The following is a 16936-nucleotide window of genomic DNA, read 5'->3' on the forward strand; positions in this document are numbered from 1 at the left end:
TTCTATTCTAGGAGTAAAATGATTTATGTGTCCTTACATGGTACTTTTAAAAAGATGTCATTGATCTGAAACCTAATCATTCTCAAAAGTTGTTAGAAGTATACACTTATTTTTTCAGCTATATTTCATGGTTTTATGATCCTATTCCTCATTTCTTTAAAAATACTTTTATGGTGATGCTATGTGAGAGAACCATAAAAGGTTAACTAAATATTTGACTACATTGGGAAATTGTGAAACTAACTAATCAAAAGGCTGACAAACAGAGGAAACACTGCAATGAAGAGTGTTTACTGTGTCCTTTTCTCAACACCTTAAGGGGTGGCTGCTAGACATTAAAGCATAAAATCAGGCAGTGGGTTTTAAATAGATTCATCAATAACATTTAGGAGAAAACTTCTTTGCCTCACGTTCAGCCTAGTAGAATTGCTCGTTGCATCTCTTGCTAGGCAGAACTGAAAGAAATTAGTCAAAATGCTTTTTTTTTTTTTCTTTTTTCTCCTCCTTCTTTGTGTACTTATTTGGCTGCATATAGTATATCCAATGGCTCTTCACATTCAATTACACACACTTTTGTGCCTTGATATAGTCAGCCGCAGGTGCTGAAGAGACTTAAAAACACTGAAGAGTTGGATTATTATTATTTTTTTTTTAGTTCTCTCAGAAGTCAAATTATTTTCCACGAATCTCTTTAACAAAAAGAGTCATTATTCAAGCTCTAATTCCCTGCAAGATGGCCTGTCTGCAGAGAAGATGGCCTCATCAGGGCTGGCAGCAAAGCTGCTGAATCATCCCTAATGAGCGTTCAGGGGAAAAGTCTTGTGAGGGATAATCAAGTGGACTCTGGTCTTCATTTGTTACAGATGTGAAGTTAAGCATCTAACTAGGGATTATATATGTTTTTTTTTTTTTTTTTTCTGCTTTCTTTTTCTTACCAAAGATTTGTTTTCCATAGGTTTGTTTCCAGAGCTTTGTTCCACTTAGGGGCATGGGGAAGGTCTCACTCCCTCTATCAGATCTGTGTGCTTCTACATACACCTCTCAACTTCACATAATATGTCTCACCTGGGGATTACATTTCTGATCTGGTGTTAATTGGCTTGTCTTTTAGAAATTACTTGGTAATGGTCTCTTCCCAGCTTCCACTTTCATTTCTTTGCGGTTGCTGATACGTAACAATGTTCATAGAGGACAACTTGAGTATTCCCAGTTGAATATTCCCAGTTGAAGTTGAACTTCTGAAAAGAAGACCTTAATGCTATAGTGTGTGTTCTTCAAAGAGCTGAGAATCACCTTTTTGCTCTTTCTGGAGGGAGTTGGTGGCAGAAGTTATTTCTAAGTTTGTGTCACCACTTAATTGATGCAGTCTTGAGTTTTCAAAGTGCTTACTAGCCACGCTTCAAGGCTATTGCGTGTTTGTGCATATCGTGGAGTGGCAGGTGTAATTTAGACTTCCAAAAATTTTGCTGTAATTCCCAGGGAGATGAAAACTAAGGAGACCGAGATAACAGGATTGGAAGAGGGAAGCAGGCAAGGAATATGGGGAGGCCTGAGTGGTGCCTGCACAACTTGTAGGCTACTGAAGTTCATCACAGATGTGCAGACTAATGCTCACAGGAAGCAACTGTTCACAACTGTTGGCTCTGAAGGAGTAGCAGGAGCAAGTTGTGCTCCCTCTGGGCAGCCCAGGAAATATTCTCATTATGCTGGTACAGACTTGCAATGGAAAGGCACTAAAAACTGCCTTGACCTGTACAGAGCAATGCTGTGTGTAGATTGCATCTGTTAGTCATCTGCTTGCTGCTGAAGGAGTTAGGGAAGCCCAGAGGAGGCATGGAGTGTATCAAAGGAATGGAAATTTTCAGACAGAAAACATGAAGGAGCCTTCTGCAGTTTTGGGAGTTCCAGCTGAAAAGGAAGAAGGCAGAAATCCACAGCAAGCAAGGCTGACTTCTTGACTCTATTTGCCAATCACTTTTATGTTCTTGCTGCCGAGAGGCAGGAGACATGTAGCATACATCTTGGAGAGTTAAGGGCAACGGGAGCCTGAAGAGTTGTTCATAAGCTGGAGATGACAAGGAACCTGTTCCCTATCCTTTCTGTGATGGGATGGAATGTATGTTTAGGTCTCAGGGCAGCCTCTTGATACGGACCAGCTTGCTTAGCTGGGAATTTGGATAACTCTGTTGCCCCTAATTCAGCATAGCCCCACTGCCCATTGCATGCAAAAGCCTCGTAACTTTTATTGGTCACAAATCACAGGTTGAGCAGCCTTCTGTGGGTGAGCTGTGGTATGGAGACATGGCCTGAGTTTCTCATCGTGGTATAATGAGAGCAAGAGAATGACTGAAATTAAACAAACTAAGCTTTAACTTCATTCTTTCAAAAAATTGTAGTTAAATATAGATACATTTAAAGCTTGCTTCTTTGTTGACAGACTAAATTTCTGAAGGGGAGAACGGTTGCACAGAAAGGAGCATGTACGTTTCTCAATAGGAACCTCCCTTCCAGCCTCAGGGAAATCTCTTTGCATGCTTCACGCACAGATGGGCTCTGTGTCATTTTCTGTGACAGCAGATAGTGCTGCTGGAGGCAGGCTGACCGACTAGTTGAGCTTTGGTATGTTCTGATCAGTTTTTTCCTTGGACCAAAGAGAAAATCAGTTCTCCCAAACAACACAACAATAGCAAGAGTGTTTTCTGATCAGCCTGATTTTTAACCTGCTGTTAAACCTTGGGCAAAACAGGTAACTGTGTAACTTGCTAGGCATTATCTGATAGTTTTTTTTTTTTTGTTTTTGTTTTTGCGTTATTCTTCCCATCCACTTAGGGCTTACTGCACAGGTGGAACTTTTTCTTCTCTGTCCAAACCAACCTTGTTTTGCACTGACACTTGTAAACAAATTAAAAACAAATATACATTGCTAATCGAAAATGCTTCCTAAATTGTTAGGACTTATCTTTATAGATGGTGCCTGTGTGCTTTGTTCAGGTTAGTTCAAAGAATTTGTATTCGCGAGAGACTTCTGGCTCTCAGTGGTGGTAACTGTTAAGAGTTGAGCTCTAACCCTGTAGCAGATGAGCCTGTAATATTGTCATGCCTTCCTGAGCCCTCCTTCCTTTAAGCAATCTTTGTGAGGTGTTGCAGAAGAGAGATATCAGAACACTTATGTCGAGTCCCAGCTTCACTGCTTGTGCTTGCTGCATAACAGTGTGTGTGTCACTGATAACATGCTGTCAGGACAGCTGTTCCACTTCCAAGACTGACAGTCCAGCTAGCAAAGGAACAGGAACTCCATCGCTTCCCCATCTCCATCTGAATAAAATCAGCAATTTGCCTGGCTGAGCAAGTAAAGAGTTGTCCTGAGCATAACAGCCTTCACGTGATGTGACTACTGTCGCTTTGTGTGCATTCTGCTTTGTGGGACAGGAGAGAAAATCTTTCCAGGTGGCTGGGTAAACTTTGGACGATAAATATTTTGTTTGTTTGTTTATTTTCCTCATAAAGACTAAACTTAAAACCATTTTTCTTTCTTCCTTCTCCCCTGCTGCTGAGCAGTCAGTGAATCCTTACATTGTGAAGCTCTCTATCGTAGATGACGAGGCCACGCTCAACGTGAGTATCTGACTTGATTACCCAGCGCTGCTGGGAACGCTCTTCCACACATGGTGTTAAGAAATGCAGTCGTGGTGTCTGGTGCAAAGAGGGTCTGGGAGCAGTACTGCTATAAAGAGCACAAGTTTGGTGGGTTTCTGCCCTAACTGCACTCTTGTGATAGATTTAGTAGCTCCTGATTTGGACAGTTTGATCTTCAGTTAAACGGTGGAGATTGTTAAAAGGCTAGGTAGCAAGGAACGTGCTAAGGTTGGTCTATTAGGCTTTTGTCAGCTATCTGTGTTACTTGCTGTCACTTGCCAAAGCGGCACGAGATACCTCATGCCAAAGGACATCTCTCCACTGCTGCGTTATCTGATTATTTTTTTTTAACAAGTCCACACGTCAATTACTGCAGCTCACTAGAAGCTTGTACCCAAATCAAGAGTCCTGCAACGTACTTTACGTTGTAGCTACTTTGTATGTTTTTGTGTTCAAACCTAGATAAAAAGTGTCAGTGCACTATGAGCTCTGGGAGGTGTGGGCTTGAAAGCTTTCCTTTAGATTTGAAGTAAAAGCAAACTGCACGCTAACTAAAGGGTAAGAACAGCTATTTTGAATTAAATTAAATTAGCTTGACAGAGAAGGATGACCAGTAGCTGTGTAATAGAGGAGGCTGTTTGTGAGAAGTGACAATGTCATTAGTGTTTATGGGCTTTGTTTCGAACCTTTGGATACACTTCCTCTGACACAAGCTTCCTTCTGAAGTTCTTGCAGCTTTATTGAGTCTTCTTGACTGAGTAAGCTATATCCGGAGGCCCAAAGAGAGTAAACTTTCTTCTCTGAATTTACCTAACTAGATACTCAACTTTAAATTTTGGTGTCTTGTTTTTTAGATTTTATTTATGTATTTAGTTAGTTATCTCAGTGTGTCTTATTAACTCAAACTGCTGCAGGGGAAATTCTTTGTAGCATGCTAGGGAATACTGGGGGGGTGCAGCACTGCTGTCTGTGTTCGGTGTTTGTTTTCCTGCATCGAGACTTGTAATATAAACTTTTTTTTTTTTTTTTAAACACTTTTTGCAGGGAATGGGACTTGTAATTGCCCAGGCTTTATCAGAGTATAACAGGTAAAACCTACATGTCTCTTGTTTTTAAGTGCATGGTAGTTGCAGTCCATTTCCACAAACTTTTTTTAAGTTAAAGTAGTTATCACTTAACAGCTCTGATGCATCTGGAAAGGCAGGGAATAGTCATGCTTTGAAGTACTTCTGTTCAGTTGATGTTGTCACTGCAAGTGTAAATGCATGTGTACCAGGTGTTTTTATTGTCACAACATTACCTCTGTATTGTGTAAAATGTTATGGTCCCAGGTTAGAAGATAAATGATTTGCTGAGTACTTCTCCAATTTAACTGAAACCCTGATCTACAAACAAATGTGTCTGGAGCAATACAAATGCCAGATCATAGGTGATCAGGGAATCTATCTTGCAAAGGATGGACAGCAGTAACGTTTCTAAAGAGCCAGCAAGCCAGCAGTAGAGATAAAATGTTCCCAACCTCTGTTCAATAAATAACAATACAAAATATGTAAGTTTTCCTAAGAAGGAAGTTCTTCAGAAAAAAATGGTAACCCAAGAAGGTTTTTTGGGGGTGGGAGGATGACAAAAGGATTCTCAAAGTATTCAGAAAAATGTTTTAATTCCTTCTGAAGGTCTGTTGTTAGAGATACACTTGCAAGATGATGCAAGTCAGCAAACCGTGTAAATGCATTTAACATACTAGAGTAAAACAGGAGAAAAAAAACAAGCAAACATACAAAAAAAAAGTCACCCACCTTGTTCATTCTGGCAAAAGTTGTCTTAGACTATAGCCTGTTCTGCTTATCTCTATCTTTTCCCCTTCCCCAAAAATTTAGAATTGTTTTCTTTGCTTGTTGCGTTATATGTAATTAGATTGCTGTACAAAAGACAGTACATGGCCATATCATCTCTGCTAGCTCATTTCAATGTAAAATGAAACAAATTAGCTTAAATCTGAGTTAACCAATCTATTTGTTGACTTGCTCCTATTCTAGTCCCCAGTCAAGGGCCTCAAGTCATGGCCCATGGCTGCTGGACCAGCTCTACGTACACGATAGGTCCGATGCTTGCTTATGTTGTCATGTTTACTGAGACTGCTCCAGAACATCCTTGTGCTTTCTAGTTTGCTGTGAAGGAAGCCAGGCAGGAATGGACAGCTGTCAGCAGAGCAGTTCATTAGGTCAGATTAACGTGCCCTCTTTGGGGAGAGGAACATGCGATCAGGCAGGACTGGGCCATGAACCAGCCTAATGGTCTTCATGGTTTCTGCTGGCTGTAGGGTGATGAGCTGTGGTTTAGTCTGTAGCTGATGATGATTGAAACGAAACTGGACTGTAGTTACTGGCTGTGTTGATATGGTTCATAGTATACTGTGTCGCCAGTGCAGGACAAAATTTCCAAAGTCACTTATCCCTTCTCCTTAGTGTTAGCCTGGACTGAATGTATTCTGTATAACAACACAGATGTCGTTCAGTTGCACCTTTCAGCACTGCCACTTTAAGCAACTGATGAATATTTTAACACCCTTGTATCCCTTTTTGTGGGTTCTTGAAAAGGAATTGTGAATGTTGGAACTTTGTCCAGCCTGTATCCAAATCAGATAAAGCTGTCTCAGGATTTAGAGAAGATAACCCTACCTCCATTTCTAAGCATTAAGTTTCTTTCTTACTCCTTTTTGTTCAGGCAATACAAAGATAAGGAAGAGGAGCACCAGAGTGGTTTCTTCTCAGCCCTAACTAATATGGTAAGCAAGGAAGCAGTGCTTTTCTATTCTTAAAAGAGGAGCCTTAAAAGAAGGTCAGGAGGAGGGTGAAAGTTTCCAAAAACTGAGTTAGAATTTGGTTCTGGAGGAGGGGATGCATTGATCTGATCCAAACCAAACACAACTAAAATAGCTTTATTCTGAGGACCATATTATTGTGTGGCTGGGAAAGCACTTTCAAAAATAAGGATAGTTCAGTGTTAATTGCTGTCAGGAGTGATATGGGTAAAACTGCCACTGCTTTGGGACAAGCAGATGGGAAATGATCTCTACTGTCCTTTCACAGAATCACAGGTTAATCCAGGTTGGGATTTAAGAAAGAGTTTTCTTTTCCTTCTGGCATTTGACAAAATAAGCATTGGTAGGTTACAACAGAACAAAATAAAATGTGTTTGTAGATGGTCATCCTGTTCTGTCCTTTGTGGAATTTTCCCATTTGTATTTTACTGGTATTAGAAAGAAAGTTGCATCCAGGTCTTCTCTCTTGTCTAATAACTTTCAAAAAGTCCTCCTTTGTAATACTCTTTCTTTCCATAGGTGGGCAGTATGTTCATAGCAGATGCTGATGAGAAGATATCAGTCCAGTAAGTGAACAGATGTTAGTTGCACAATGAGTGGCAATTCACCACTCCGGTCAATGTGATTTTCTCCATCATGGAGCTGTTTTAATGTAGCAAATGAAAGAGGTGTCAGTTCTCTTGTAACTGAAATGGTACCACTCCTGTAATCAATGGGTTTCTTGGTTACTTAAGTGAGAGAAAGGTGTGGCAGGAGGAGCCACAGCTGAATTGCTTGTACTGAAGTGTATAAACAAACAAAACAAACCTGTGATTTGTATGAGGTGTTTTTAATGTATGAAAGTCATGTTGGAAGTGGCAGATGGGAAGTAATGGTTCATGTACTCTTGTCTCCAAGAATGTGTTCCCTAAATCAAGGGGCAAGTGATAAATGCAAGGGTTTGTGGTAGCTGCCTAAAACTCTGCCTAAAAAGAAAGGGCTTTAAAGAGAAAACATTGCTTGACACTGAGTAATAAGGGAGAGATTCAGCATGAGGGAAACAAAGATTATAGCTGAGATCTAAAAAGAGGTGTTTTTATGGACTGCTCAGTATTATTAATAATGAAAAAAAAGAGACAGATTTTTACATGGTTGAAAAAAAAATGTTATTTCAGATGGGCTGTGCTCCTGAACAGCTTTGATCTCAGGATTTTCATTTGGTGTTAGCCCTTAATTAACTCTGCTTTTGTCTGTATCCCTTCCACAGAACGAATGAAGCAATACTGCTGGCCCTCTATGAAGCCGTTCACTTAAACCGGAATTTCATCACAGTTCTAGCACAAGTGAGTTTCAGCATGATGTTTGCCCTTTCCTTCATGGTAGATGTCTTTTGAAATTAAAAGAGCCAGGAATCACATTGGTGGAAAGATGAGTTTTCTTTTTGTTTTCTCCTAGGTACTTGTCATAGGTGTAGATGGGCACGAAAGATCAAAAGCAGCCCAAGGTTTATTTTACTTTCAGGCAATGCTTCCTGCCTTGCCAGAAAATAATTAATTTTTTGATGGCACAGCTCATGCTAGGATGAGCCATTTTTCCCACTGAATGGGAAGAGCTGCATGGAGTTCCTTCTGTGTCCTATTGATACTGCCTTCAGGCAAGATGCAGTGTGATGACTGGTAGGGGTGAGATTGCTGCAGCTATTAGAGCAGTTCATGCCAATGATACATTAGATCATTTTATGGGCTCCAAGCTGGATGAATTGTTCTGTCTGGATATGGACATCCTGCATGCTGTTTAGGTATCCTTCGCTTAGGGACCAATCCATGCGTGAGACTGTTGTTTTAAATATTATTTTGTGTTAAATCTTTGCTTGGAGAGTTTGATCCCTTTTGCTTGGGAGACTACTTCAGAACAGAGCATTCCTCCTTGCTCTGTTTATGGTGAAGAAGCAGAGCTATGGCAGCCTTCTGAGAAGCAGTGGGCTGCTCTGTACCTTTGATCACAAACCTCTGGACACTTTTTTAAACAGTGTGCAAACTTGCAAAGGCTGTCACTGCTGGGGAAGAAATAACGAGTCTGTCTGACCTGATGATCGTGCTGTGGATGGCTGTAGGGATGGCTTGATGAATTTAGGAAGACCTTCCAGTTTAGGCTGTTCATTTTGTTTTTTTTTTTCTCACAGATTACTAGCAGTACTTACAAAAATGATGACAGCAAAACAGTTAACGCCTTTCCCCAGTTACTTCAGCTCCTCAGAGAGTGCAGCTATACATCACAGGCTAGACATTTTGCGTGACAGAGGGAGTAGAGACCTTTGGGGAACCCCTGACAGTGGTGTTGATGGAGGAAGCCTGATAGGCAGATCTGCTGCCTCCAAAGAAAGCTTCTGTTCCGTGGGTGGTTAATTTGCTCGAGTTCCCTGGCTCTCTTTTCCCAGGTTGTTCATTCCTTATGCTTCTGAGAGTCTTCTGCTTTCAGTTCTGTGTAATTCCAGTTCAGGCCTTTGTATGGCCAAGATATCCCTGAGGGAGAAGAGGTCTTTGGCAGGGAAAAAAATGATGTAGGAAAAGAGCAGCCAGAGTAAAAACTCTTAAATTAATAATGAAAGGATAAGCTAGTTATCTGTGAAAGTGGTAGCTGAAGCAGTCACTGTTCGTTGAGCTTGATTGAAATTGAGGTCTAATGTTGTTCTTGAGTGAATTGTTTGTAGTCCTTCATTTAAGAGAGGTCAAGGCAGGGCATGCTGTCCTTTGAAAAACTTCATAAAAGCTGATGAAAGCTCTTGTCCAAGTTTGTATCCATTGCTGGACTGCAGACTGCTTGAATGACTACCTGCTTCTACAAGAGCACATAGGAAGAGCAGGGATACAGTTCTGATGCCTGAAGTGTGAACTCTTTGTGTATTTACTTCCTAGCTTGTTGCTCCTCAGTTTTTGCTGCTAGGTGGCACTGTTATCTCTCAACTGAGAGTTAATGTTTGGGGAAAAGGAAGGTAAACACCACGGCTAAATCGATGAAAGCAAACCTACTTTATGTAAAATTCTCAATGGAAAATTGCATTTTAATTTAGTGCATGCGATGATTTAAAATTGTCTTTGAATTGTAGTATGTGTCCGTGCTTCCCATAAAATACTTGCATTTATCGTTGCTGATAAAATGAGATATTCAAAGACAATGCTGAGCCTATTCACTTGTGAAGAATCCTGCGGAACCGACATCAAATCAGCAGCTCTATATCCCTTTCTTTTTTTGAAACTGTGATGATATAGTAAGGCAGATGATGCGTTTATGTAAAACATGCTCTGTGAAATGGACACTCTGCTTGGCAGCCAGATTTAAAATAGCATGGCAGATTGCCTACTGTATCACCAGTTTGGATAGATCTGGGAGCTTACAAAGAGTAAAATCAAAGTGGTAATTAGGCAGGCAACTGTTAGCAAAGATGAAATGTGCAGAGAAACCGGCTGATAGAATCAGAGGGGATCGATAACGATAGTGTTACTTATGTTTTGCACTCTTTTCCACCGTTGCCTGGGCTTTACAGTGGTAGAGAGGTAATAAAGTGCTATCGTCTTTGAATACGAGCAGGTGGAGGGTGAGAGGGGTAGGAGGATTTGCTTTTAGAAAGAGAAATTAAAGGATTGCAGAGAAAGACTTCAAATGCACACCTTTGGGCTGTTTTGAGGGGGGATCAGAAACTATAAACAGTGTAGGCTTCTGCATGTGTTTTGCGATTCTGTTCTGGGGAAGGGCATGTTACTTGTCTGTTGGAGACAGCCACTGCTTTTTGTATGTTTTGCTGAGTAAAGAAGTTGATGTATGGTTTAATTGTAGATGGCCAAGGCTGTGAAACATAGCTTTCATCTTTGGAGGAGAGGTTGAAGTTTCTTGTGATTTCATTGAAGTCACGTCTGACGTGTGAGCGCAGAACAGCACAAGTAGTGGTCTGTATGACTGCTGCGCAGGGAAGCTATTAACCTCTGTGTGTTTGGGCATGTGTTTTCGATTAGAGCCATCCTGAAATGGGTCTTATGACAACACCAACCAGCCCAATTCCAACAACGCCTGTCACTCCACTTGGAACCACCCCACCTTCTTCAGATGGTAAGAAATGTAATGTTCCTCTGGGGAAAAACTATTAAAAAGTAAAATAACTAGCAAAGCACTTCCTTGTGATGGCAACTAATGAGGTCTGTCTGGAGCAGATGTAACCTGGTGTTCTCTTCCTGGGGAGCTGCTGTACTAAACATGAGCAAGAAATAGTATTTGGCTTCAATTCAATAGGCGTTTTGTGTAGTTTCTCTTTTGCCTCTTATGTTTCTTAATGAAATTTTTCTGATACTCTTTCTGAGAACACTGTTGTCCCAGTATCTGCATGAAGGTGCACCCAGCATGTTAGCTATTCTACACAGGCTTTTACGTCTGAGTGTTTCCAGTGTCAGGTTTTCTGCCTGAGATTACTTGTCATTGGAACAGATTTACAGAAAATCATGCTGGATTCCCACTTGTTATTCACGTGCTTGTCCCCAGCCTTGAATTAACTGGGATTTGAATGCAGCCTGGGAGTTGAAGTATTCCTCCCTCTGGTTGTCTTTTCTCTGATACACTTTGTAAATGACTTCTTGCACTGAGATTATTCTTCTAAATGAGGTGTTATATGCCCAAATAGTTACACTTTAAAATTGTTTAAAATAAAACCCTTTTTGTTTAAGTTATGGATGGGTGTAGTCCGGTTTAAGAGAGGAGATGAAATGGCTGTTGCCACCTACTTTGACGGCATCATCTAGATCTGAGGAAAGCATTCAGTGTAAGAATAGAGGCACTTTGAATAGAGCACAATTTGGAAGTGTTGAAATGAAACGAAAAGCAGTCTGGGTTACTTTAGTTATATCAGCTATTCAGGTCATTTGATATCCTAGTTAAGGATGATCCTCCCTGTGGATGAATTCTGTCTGGTTACCATGGATATCAAAAGCTTCAGTTAAAAAGCCCCCTATGTCTCAAGTCTCCATGTGCATATAACACAAAATGTAGAGGGACGGGCATTTTGTGGGCTTCTGTTCAACATGTTCGTTGCAAATGTATCCACCCACACGCTGTATTACACAACTGACAGAATTTATGCTTACCTACATCTACTGCCTGCTCACATTCTCTCCTTTTTTTTTTTTTTTTTTAATTTACTGAAAAACAAAAGCAAAACAAAAACTGCATCCTGCTTTCCGCAGAGGCAGTGATCTTATGAAGCTTGAGGCTTCTTGCTGCTTGTAAGATTGCTAAGTTTAAAGATGGGAGCTGATCTTAGTGTGCAGCAATTACACTGGGAAGCGTTCTTTATTTTTTACTTCCTGTCACCTCGCTGATCCTTGCTCTTTTTTTTTTTTTTAATTTTGTTTTTTAATGTTTTGAGGAACTCGGCTTAGTTTTGAGTGGTACTTCTTTAATTTTACTCTTATTTTAAAGGTATGTCAGAATTTTCCTCATTTTCTGACGTCTTGCAAGTCAGCTGTAAAATTTGCCTGTGGCTGAGAGTTAGGAAGAGGCATTTCAGCTTTGAAAAGATTGCTTTCTGCTTTTTCATGCACTTAAAAAAAAAAAAAAAAAAAAAAAAAAAAAAAAAAAGTGTAGTTAAGCTATTTTCAAGTTTCAGCAACATGTAGAAATTCCTCTGATTTTTTTCAGGCACGTTTTAATGCTGACTGGGATTAAAAATGGGTTCATATCTGGTTTATTTATTTTTTTCTGTAAATCTAAATTGTGAACTAAGACCTTTAAGGTTTCAAAATATCTGTTTTAAAAAACCACCACACCCAAACATCTATAGGATGAATCAGGGTAAGCAGTGATGTCTTCTTCAGAGTGATTTTTTTTTTTTTCTTAAATGAGACTTTTGCTAGAAACTGTTGATCCATAATATGTAAATTGACTGTGCCTGTCACCATAGTTATCTAAATGTCAGTTTGCTTACTGTTGTTAAATATTCATTCACTGCGTTCATTGTAACAGCTTCAGAAGGACCCACTGGGGATATAAATACATTTTCTCAGTCTCTTAGCTAAATCTTTGAGCTATTCATAATATTGGGGGTGAAAAAGCTTCCAGTCTCATTGCTTAGACTTTTTGCCAACAGACTGGGCATGTGAACAACACGTTGGGAGCTCCAGAGTTTCAAGATTGAAGAAACTAAAGCAGCTCGCACTTAGGGATGTGCAGCCTCCAGAAGCTAAAAGCCCCATTATCATTTCTTTGATGTGATTCGAACAGCGAGGTTACATTGATCTACGTGGCCCGTTGTTTCCAAGGGCTGCAATTTTGTATTCAAGGGGATTGTATAATCCGGAGCTCTGTGAGAGCCGCTGAGCTCTGGGCCTCTCAGTGCTCTGTTTTAAGAATCCAGCGTTTTGTTGTTGGTGCGTCTCCCGTACCTTTCTGTGCCTGTGCGTGCCCCAGTTCCAGGAATAATAAACCTTATTTACCACATTACAGGGTTATGAGATTGAAAGCTTGAATTGTAAAAGGCATCATTAAAACAAACGTTTGTCTCAGCCAAAGCACAGTTACGTACAGGATCAAATTGCTTCTCCTTAGAGCCCCAAACCTAGCTATCCGAAACTCAGATGCATGCAATTCCTCACTACTTGCAAGTTCCAGTCTCGTCATAAACACCCTTTTCTTCCCCCAAGATCTGTGTGAGGAAAGACTTGAAAATTACTGCCGATAGAGTGAAAAGAGAATATAGAGTTGTCAAGATATGTGTTCCAGTCAACTGCAGATCTTTCTCCAGTGCAAAGGGAGCCCTTTCTTAGGCTGTCTTTATGGATTGAGAAGGGAGAAGGCCTTCAGGCAATCATAAATCAAGCCACATATGGCCTCCTATGTTTTAAATCCTGAGAGTTTGTCAGGAGCTCCTAGGCAGCCAGAACAGAAGTGTTACAGTCATATCAGGACAGGAAAGTAAAACCGGAAGAGATCCCCTTGTATCTAGTGCCTTGTGTTAAAGGCACATCATTGTCCCTTCAATTTATCAAGCTCTGTGTTGGTAGATTATAGTCTTAATAACCTGATAGTGTAGTATGGTATTGCATTGGTTCTTTTCCAGCTGATCAACCTACCACGGAAATAAATACCATTATTCTTGACCTTATGTTTTGCACTGTCGAACTGCTTGTAAGAATTAGATACGTGTTGGTGAGAATTTGTTGAGTCTCCCTAGGCTGGGAGTGTTGATGAGTGCTAAAACACCAGGCAAGGAAAAAGAGGCGTCTCACTTTGCAGGGTACCCCAGCCTACCCTTAGAGCAGGAGGAGTGTACTCTGGTGGAATAGCACCAGTATTCAAATACAGGTTCTTTGCTGGGTGATTGGCAGGGAGGAGGAGCTCAGGTGACCCTACAAATAAGTTGATTCTATCCCAGACTTGTGAATCTGTGACCTGGTTCTTTGTATAGTTGTGTTTTGTATTTATGGAGGGTGAATGTGTCTTATCTGCTTTGTTCTAGTTATAAGCTCTGCAGAGCTGCCTTTGGATGCTGACGTGCAGACTAGCAACTTGCTGATAACCTTCTTGAAGTACAGCTCGATTGTGATGCAGGACACAAAAGGTAAGTAAATTCTGTTGATGTAGTTGTCGATGCAGCAGTCTTGAAATCAGGAGGACATAGGAACACATCTCCAGAAACAGAAGCTAAAGGGAATACCTTCAGATGACTGAAAGTTCCACCTTTAGAGTGAATGAAATGATTTCTTATTGTGAGATGACAGTTACCTGATACTAGGAGAGACCTAATACTGGCAGAAGAGAAGTCAACTACAGGAAGAATTTAGTAATAATAATAATAGTACCTAATAACCAAATCTGTCCCTGTGCAGGAGCTATGAACATATCTAATTCCAAACCCCCCTGTCAGAGAGGGAAAGTCATGTAACAGAGAACTGTATTTTTAAGAAAGTTTAGTCTGACGCATGAGGCAAAGCTCAGCATTAGGAGGAAACGTTTCTGTGTCCTCTGGTACTTGCTGGTTAAACAGACAGCTCTTTAATTATACAGGTGGTGGCTGTGATTTGCACTGTACCAACAGTAACTTACTTGATGAGATACATTTCCGTGCTGTGCCTTTTGTTTCTTCTGATAGCTTTGGAGGGGGGGTAGTTTCAGCTTTCAGGAGATGAAGCTTGGTGATGTATTGCTTCATCTCCTGCTCAAGGTACCTAAGGGTCCTGTTCTGCCCAGTGCTTGTATGGGCAGGGCCGTAGCAAGAACATGACAAGTGATCTTTTTACCGTATTTCAGCCCATTACCAACTTGTGCTGTTTTAAGTTAGATGTTACACCTGAACAAAGGTAGGAAGATGGCTGCAGAGCTATGATATGTTGATTGTTGAACTGGATGAACACTTGTATAAGATGAACATATTGTATAAGAGAGTAGACAAGGGAGTTTCCTTGTATGCAGGCTTGTAGGGAAATTGTCTGGCAGTCTTGTTCAGTATGCAAGCTTCTTACTGAAAAAGTGAATAATTGAAATTAGGGCTTAGAAGGACTTCATGAATGTATCTAGCACATCGCTCAAAAGCAAAGCAGAATCAGGTCTACCTATCTTTTTTTTTTTTTTTTTTGAGAGTTGTTGCTAACAGGTTGGATGAGACACTGATAGGGGAGTATCGTTTTTAGACTATTCAAGTGTTTAACTACCTTCAGTGTGAAAAAGCTTCATGTACATCTTAAATTCTTCGGTGAGATTTAAATTAATTACTAGTTATCTTCTCCAAGATGGGTATTGAGAATGGATTATTTCTTTCTTCTTTGTGACAGTCATTCTGTATTTGAAGTCTGCTTTCATGTCTCCTCTTGCTTTTGTCTTTAAACTAAACAACCTCAATCTTCGCTCAGTCATTCTTTATAGATTGCACGCATGAGGAGGGCTTACTAGCTCTCTAATCATTCTCATTTGTTTTTTTTCAGGGTCTCTCTTGGTGATCCAAGTCTCTGATGAAACAATTTTTATGTATTTAAATTTAACTGCTACACTTATTAGTCACTATAATACGGGAAGTGTGTATAGGGCCTCAGGAACTATCAGGCTGGATTAGTCTCAGATGGAATGAAACCTGATAGAGGAGGTTCCTTACTACACAAGCCAGCTAAAAATGAGTTTATCCTGGTATGAGACAGGAGTTAAAGAAAGAAGCATCACCTTGCTTTTAGCTTGTAAAACATTTTAAATTTGTGTGGCTGATAGACCTATCTGCTCACCTCCATGGCAGTATGTTGCAAAGAGTTCTACAGATTAGTCATACAAAAAATGTGCTTTCCCAACTGCTGCCTATTAATTCTAGTGGGTGTATTCCTGTCCTTTTATTTTGAGGATAGATGGGGTCCTGCCTGACTTTTTTCTTCTTGTGTAAGAGAAAGCGCGTGAAACCAATATAGCAACAAGGGAAGAAAAATGAAGAACTTAAATTTTCTCTGTATGTCTTGAGACAGGTGGAACACTTAGAGGGGAGACTGGTTTGCTCCACATCCAGGACTAGACAGTTGTTTCAGTCCTGTCCCAGAGAGCATAATTTAATAGATTGCATTTTGCTAGATTTTCCTCTTGACATCTCTCTTGTGCCAGTCAGAGGCAGCTGCTTTGAGAGAAACAAAAGCTCTGTGTCATTTTTTCCCATCTGTAAAATAGGGTTCATACTGATACACCCCCCCCTAGGAAGTGGTCTGCTTTGTTCCCTTAATGAAGGATGCTGCTAAAGTACAGAGCGTCTGTGTGAGTAAACTGCCTGCGTAGATGCCCCATAACTCTGCTGCAAATGGCATGATCTTCACAACACGCTGGCTGAAGGCAGAGTACTTAGTATGGAACAGGAGCCTTTACAGCATGATCCCCAGGGAGAAGTAGTAGCAGCACCTACAGAAATATACAGCGAGGCCTTACAATAGCAAAATAACAAGGCTCCAGTGCATCAGAGCTCTCTAAGGCCATTTTTCCTTCTCTTGCTAGTGTAGAAAACTTTTCAGTTACATGCCTTAGCTGAGGTAAGAAGGCATAGGTGAGACTTTTAATTCTCCTGTTCCAAAATTCCTTTTACTCAGAGCAGCAAGGTGAAATCAGTATACTACAGGGCACATCTTGTTAGTAAATATCTGTCCCTCAGCAGCCTGGAATAGAAAGTGAGGCATCAACGTACATAGAATAGCCAGCTAAACCCATTCTGTCTATTTTTATAGATTACCTTATGCACATCCTTTGAGCAAGGATGGGACCAGAGGTTTCTTCCATACAAAGTTACTCTGTGACTTATACACTAAATAACTGAGATGCATTTCAGATTAAAATTGAGAGAGAAGAGTTCTAAATAATCCAATCAAAAATTGCACTTGTCTTATTTGCAGAATTCATTCTATTTGTGAATCTTTCAGCCCTCCAGTAATCAGTCATACCAAAAGCTGCTTGAAGTTTTAAGAAGAATAGGAATTTGCAGGACCTGATCAAGGTGGAACTCCT

The 16936-nt window shown here is 40.4% G+C and overlaps 1 protein-coding gene across 6 annotated transcripts in view; it reads left to right on the forward strand.

Moving 5' to 3' along the window:
- Positions 1 to 16936, forward strand: part of ARMH3 (armadillo like helical domain containing 3) — a 119461-nt gene that overhangs the window by 11953 nt on the left and 90572 nt on the right. For all 6 annotated transcript variants that reach the window (XM_084526629.1, XM_084526630.1, XM_084526628.1 and 3 more), the window contains 7 exons: positions 3559 to 3615; positions 4681 to 4724; positions 6361 to 6421; positions 6977 to 7023; positions 7704 to 7779; positions 10447 to 10540; positions 13935 to 14036. In XM_084526629.1, coding sequence (XP_084382755.1) covers positions 3559 to 3615; positions 4681 to 4724; positions 6361 to 6421; positions 6977 to 7023; positions 7704 to 7779; positions 10447 to 10540; positions 13935 to 14036 — 481 coding nt within the window. The remainder of the gene's footprint in view (positions 1 to 3558; positions 3616 to 4680; positions 4725 to 6360; positions 6422 to 6976; positions 7024 to 7703; positions 7780 to 10446; positions 10541 to 13934; positions 14037 to 16936) is intronic.

The sequence above is a fragment of the Aythya ferina genome (genome assembly GCF_964211825.1).
Source record: "Aythya ferina genome assembly, chromosome: 7".
NCBI classification, from domain to species: Eukaryota; Metazoa; Chordata; class Aves; order Anseriformes; family Anatidae; genus Aythya; species Aythya ferina.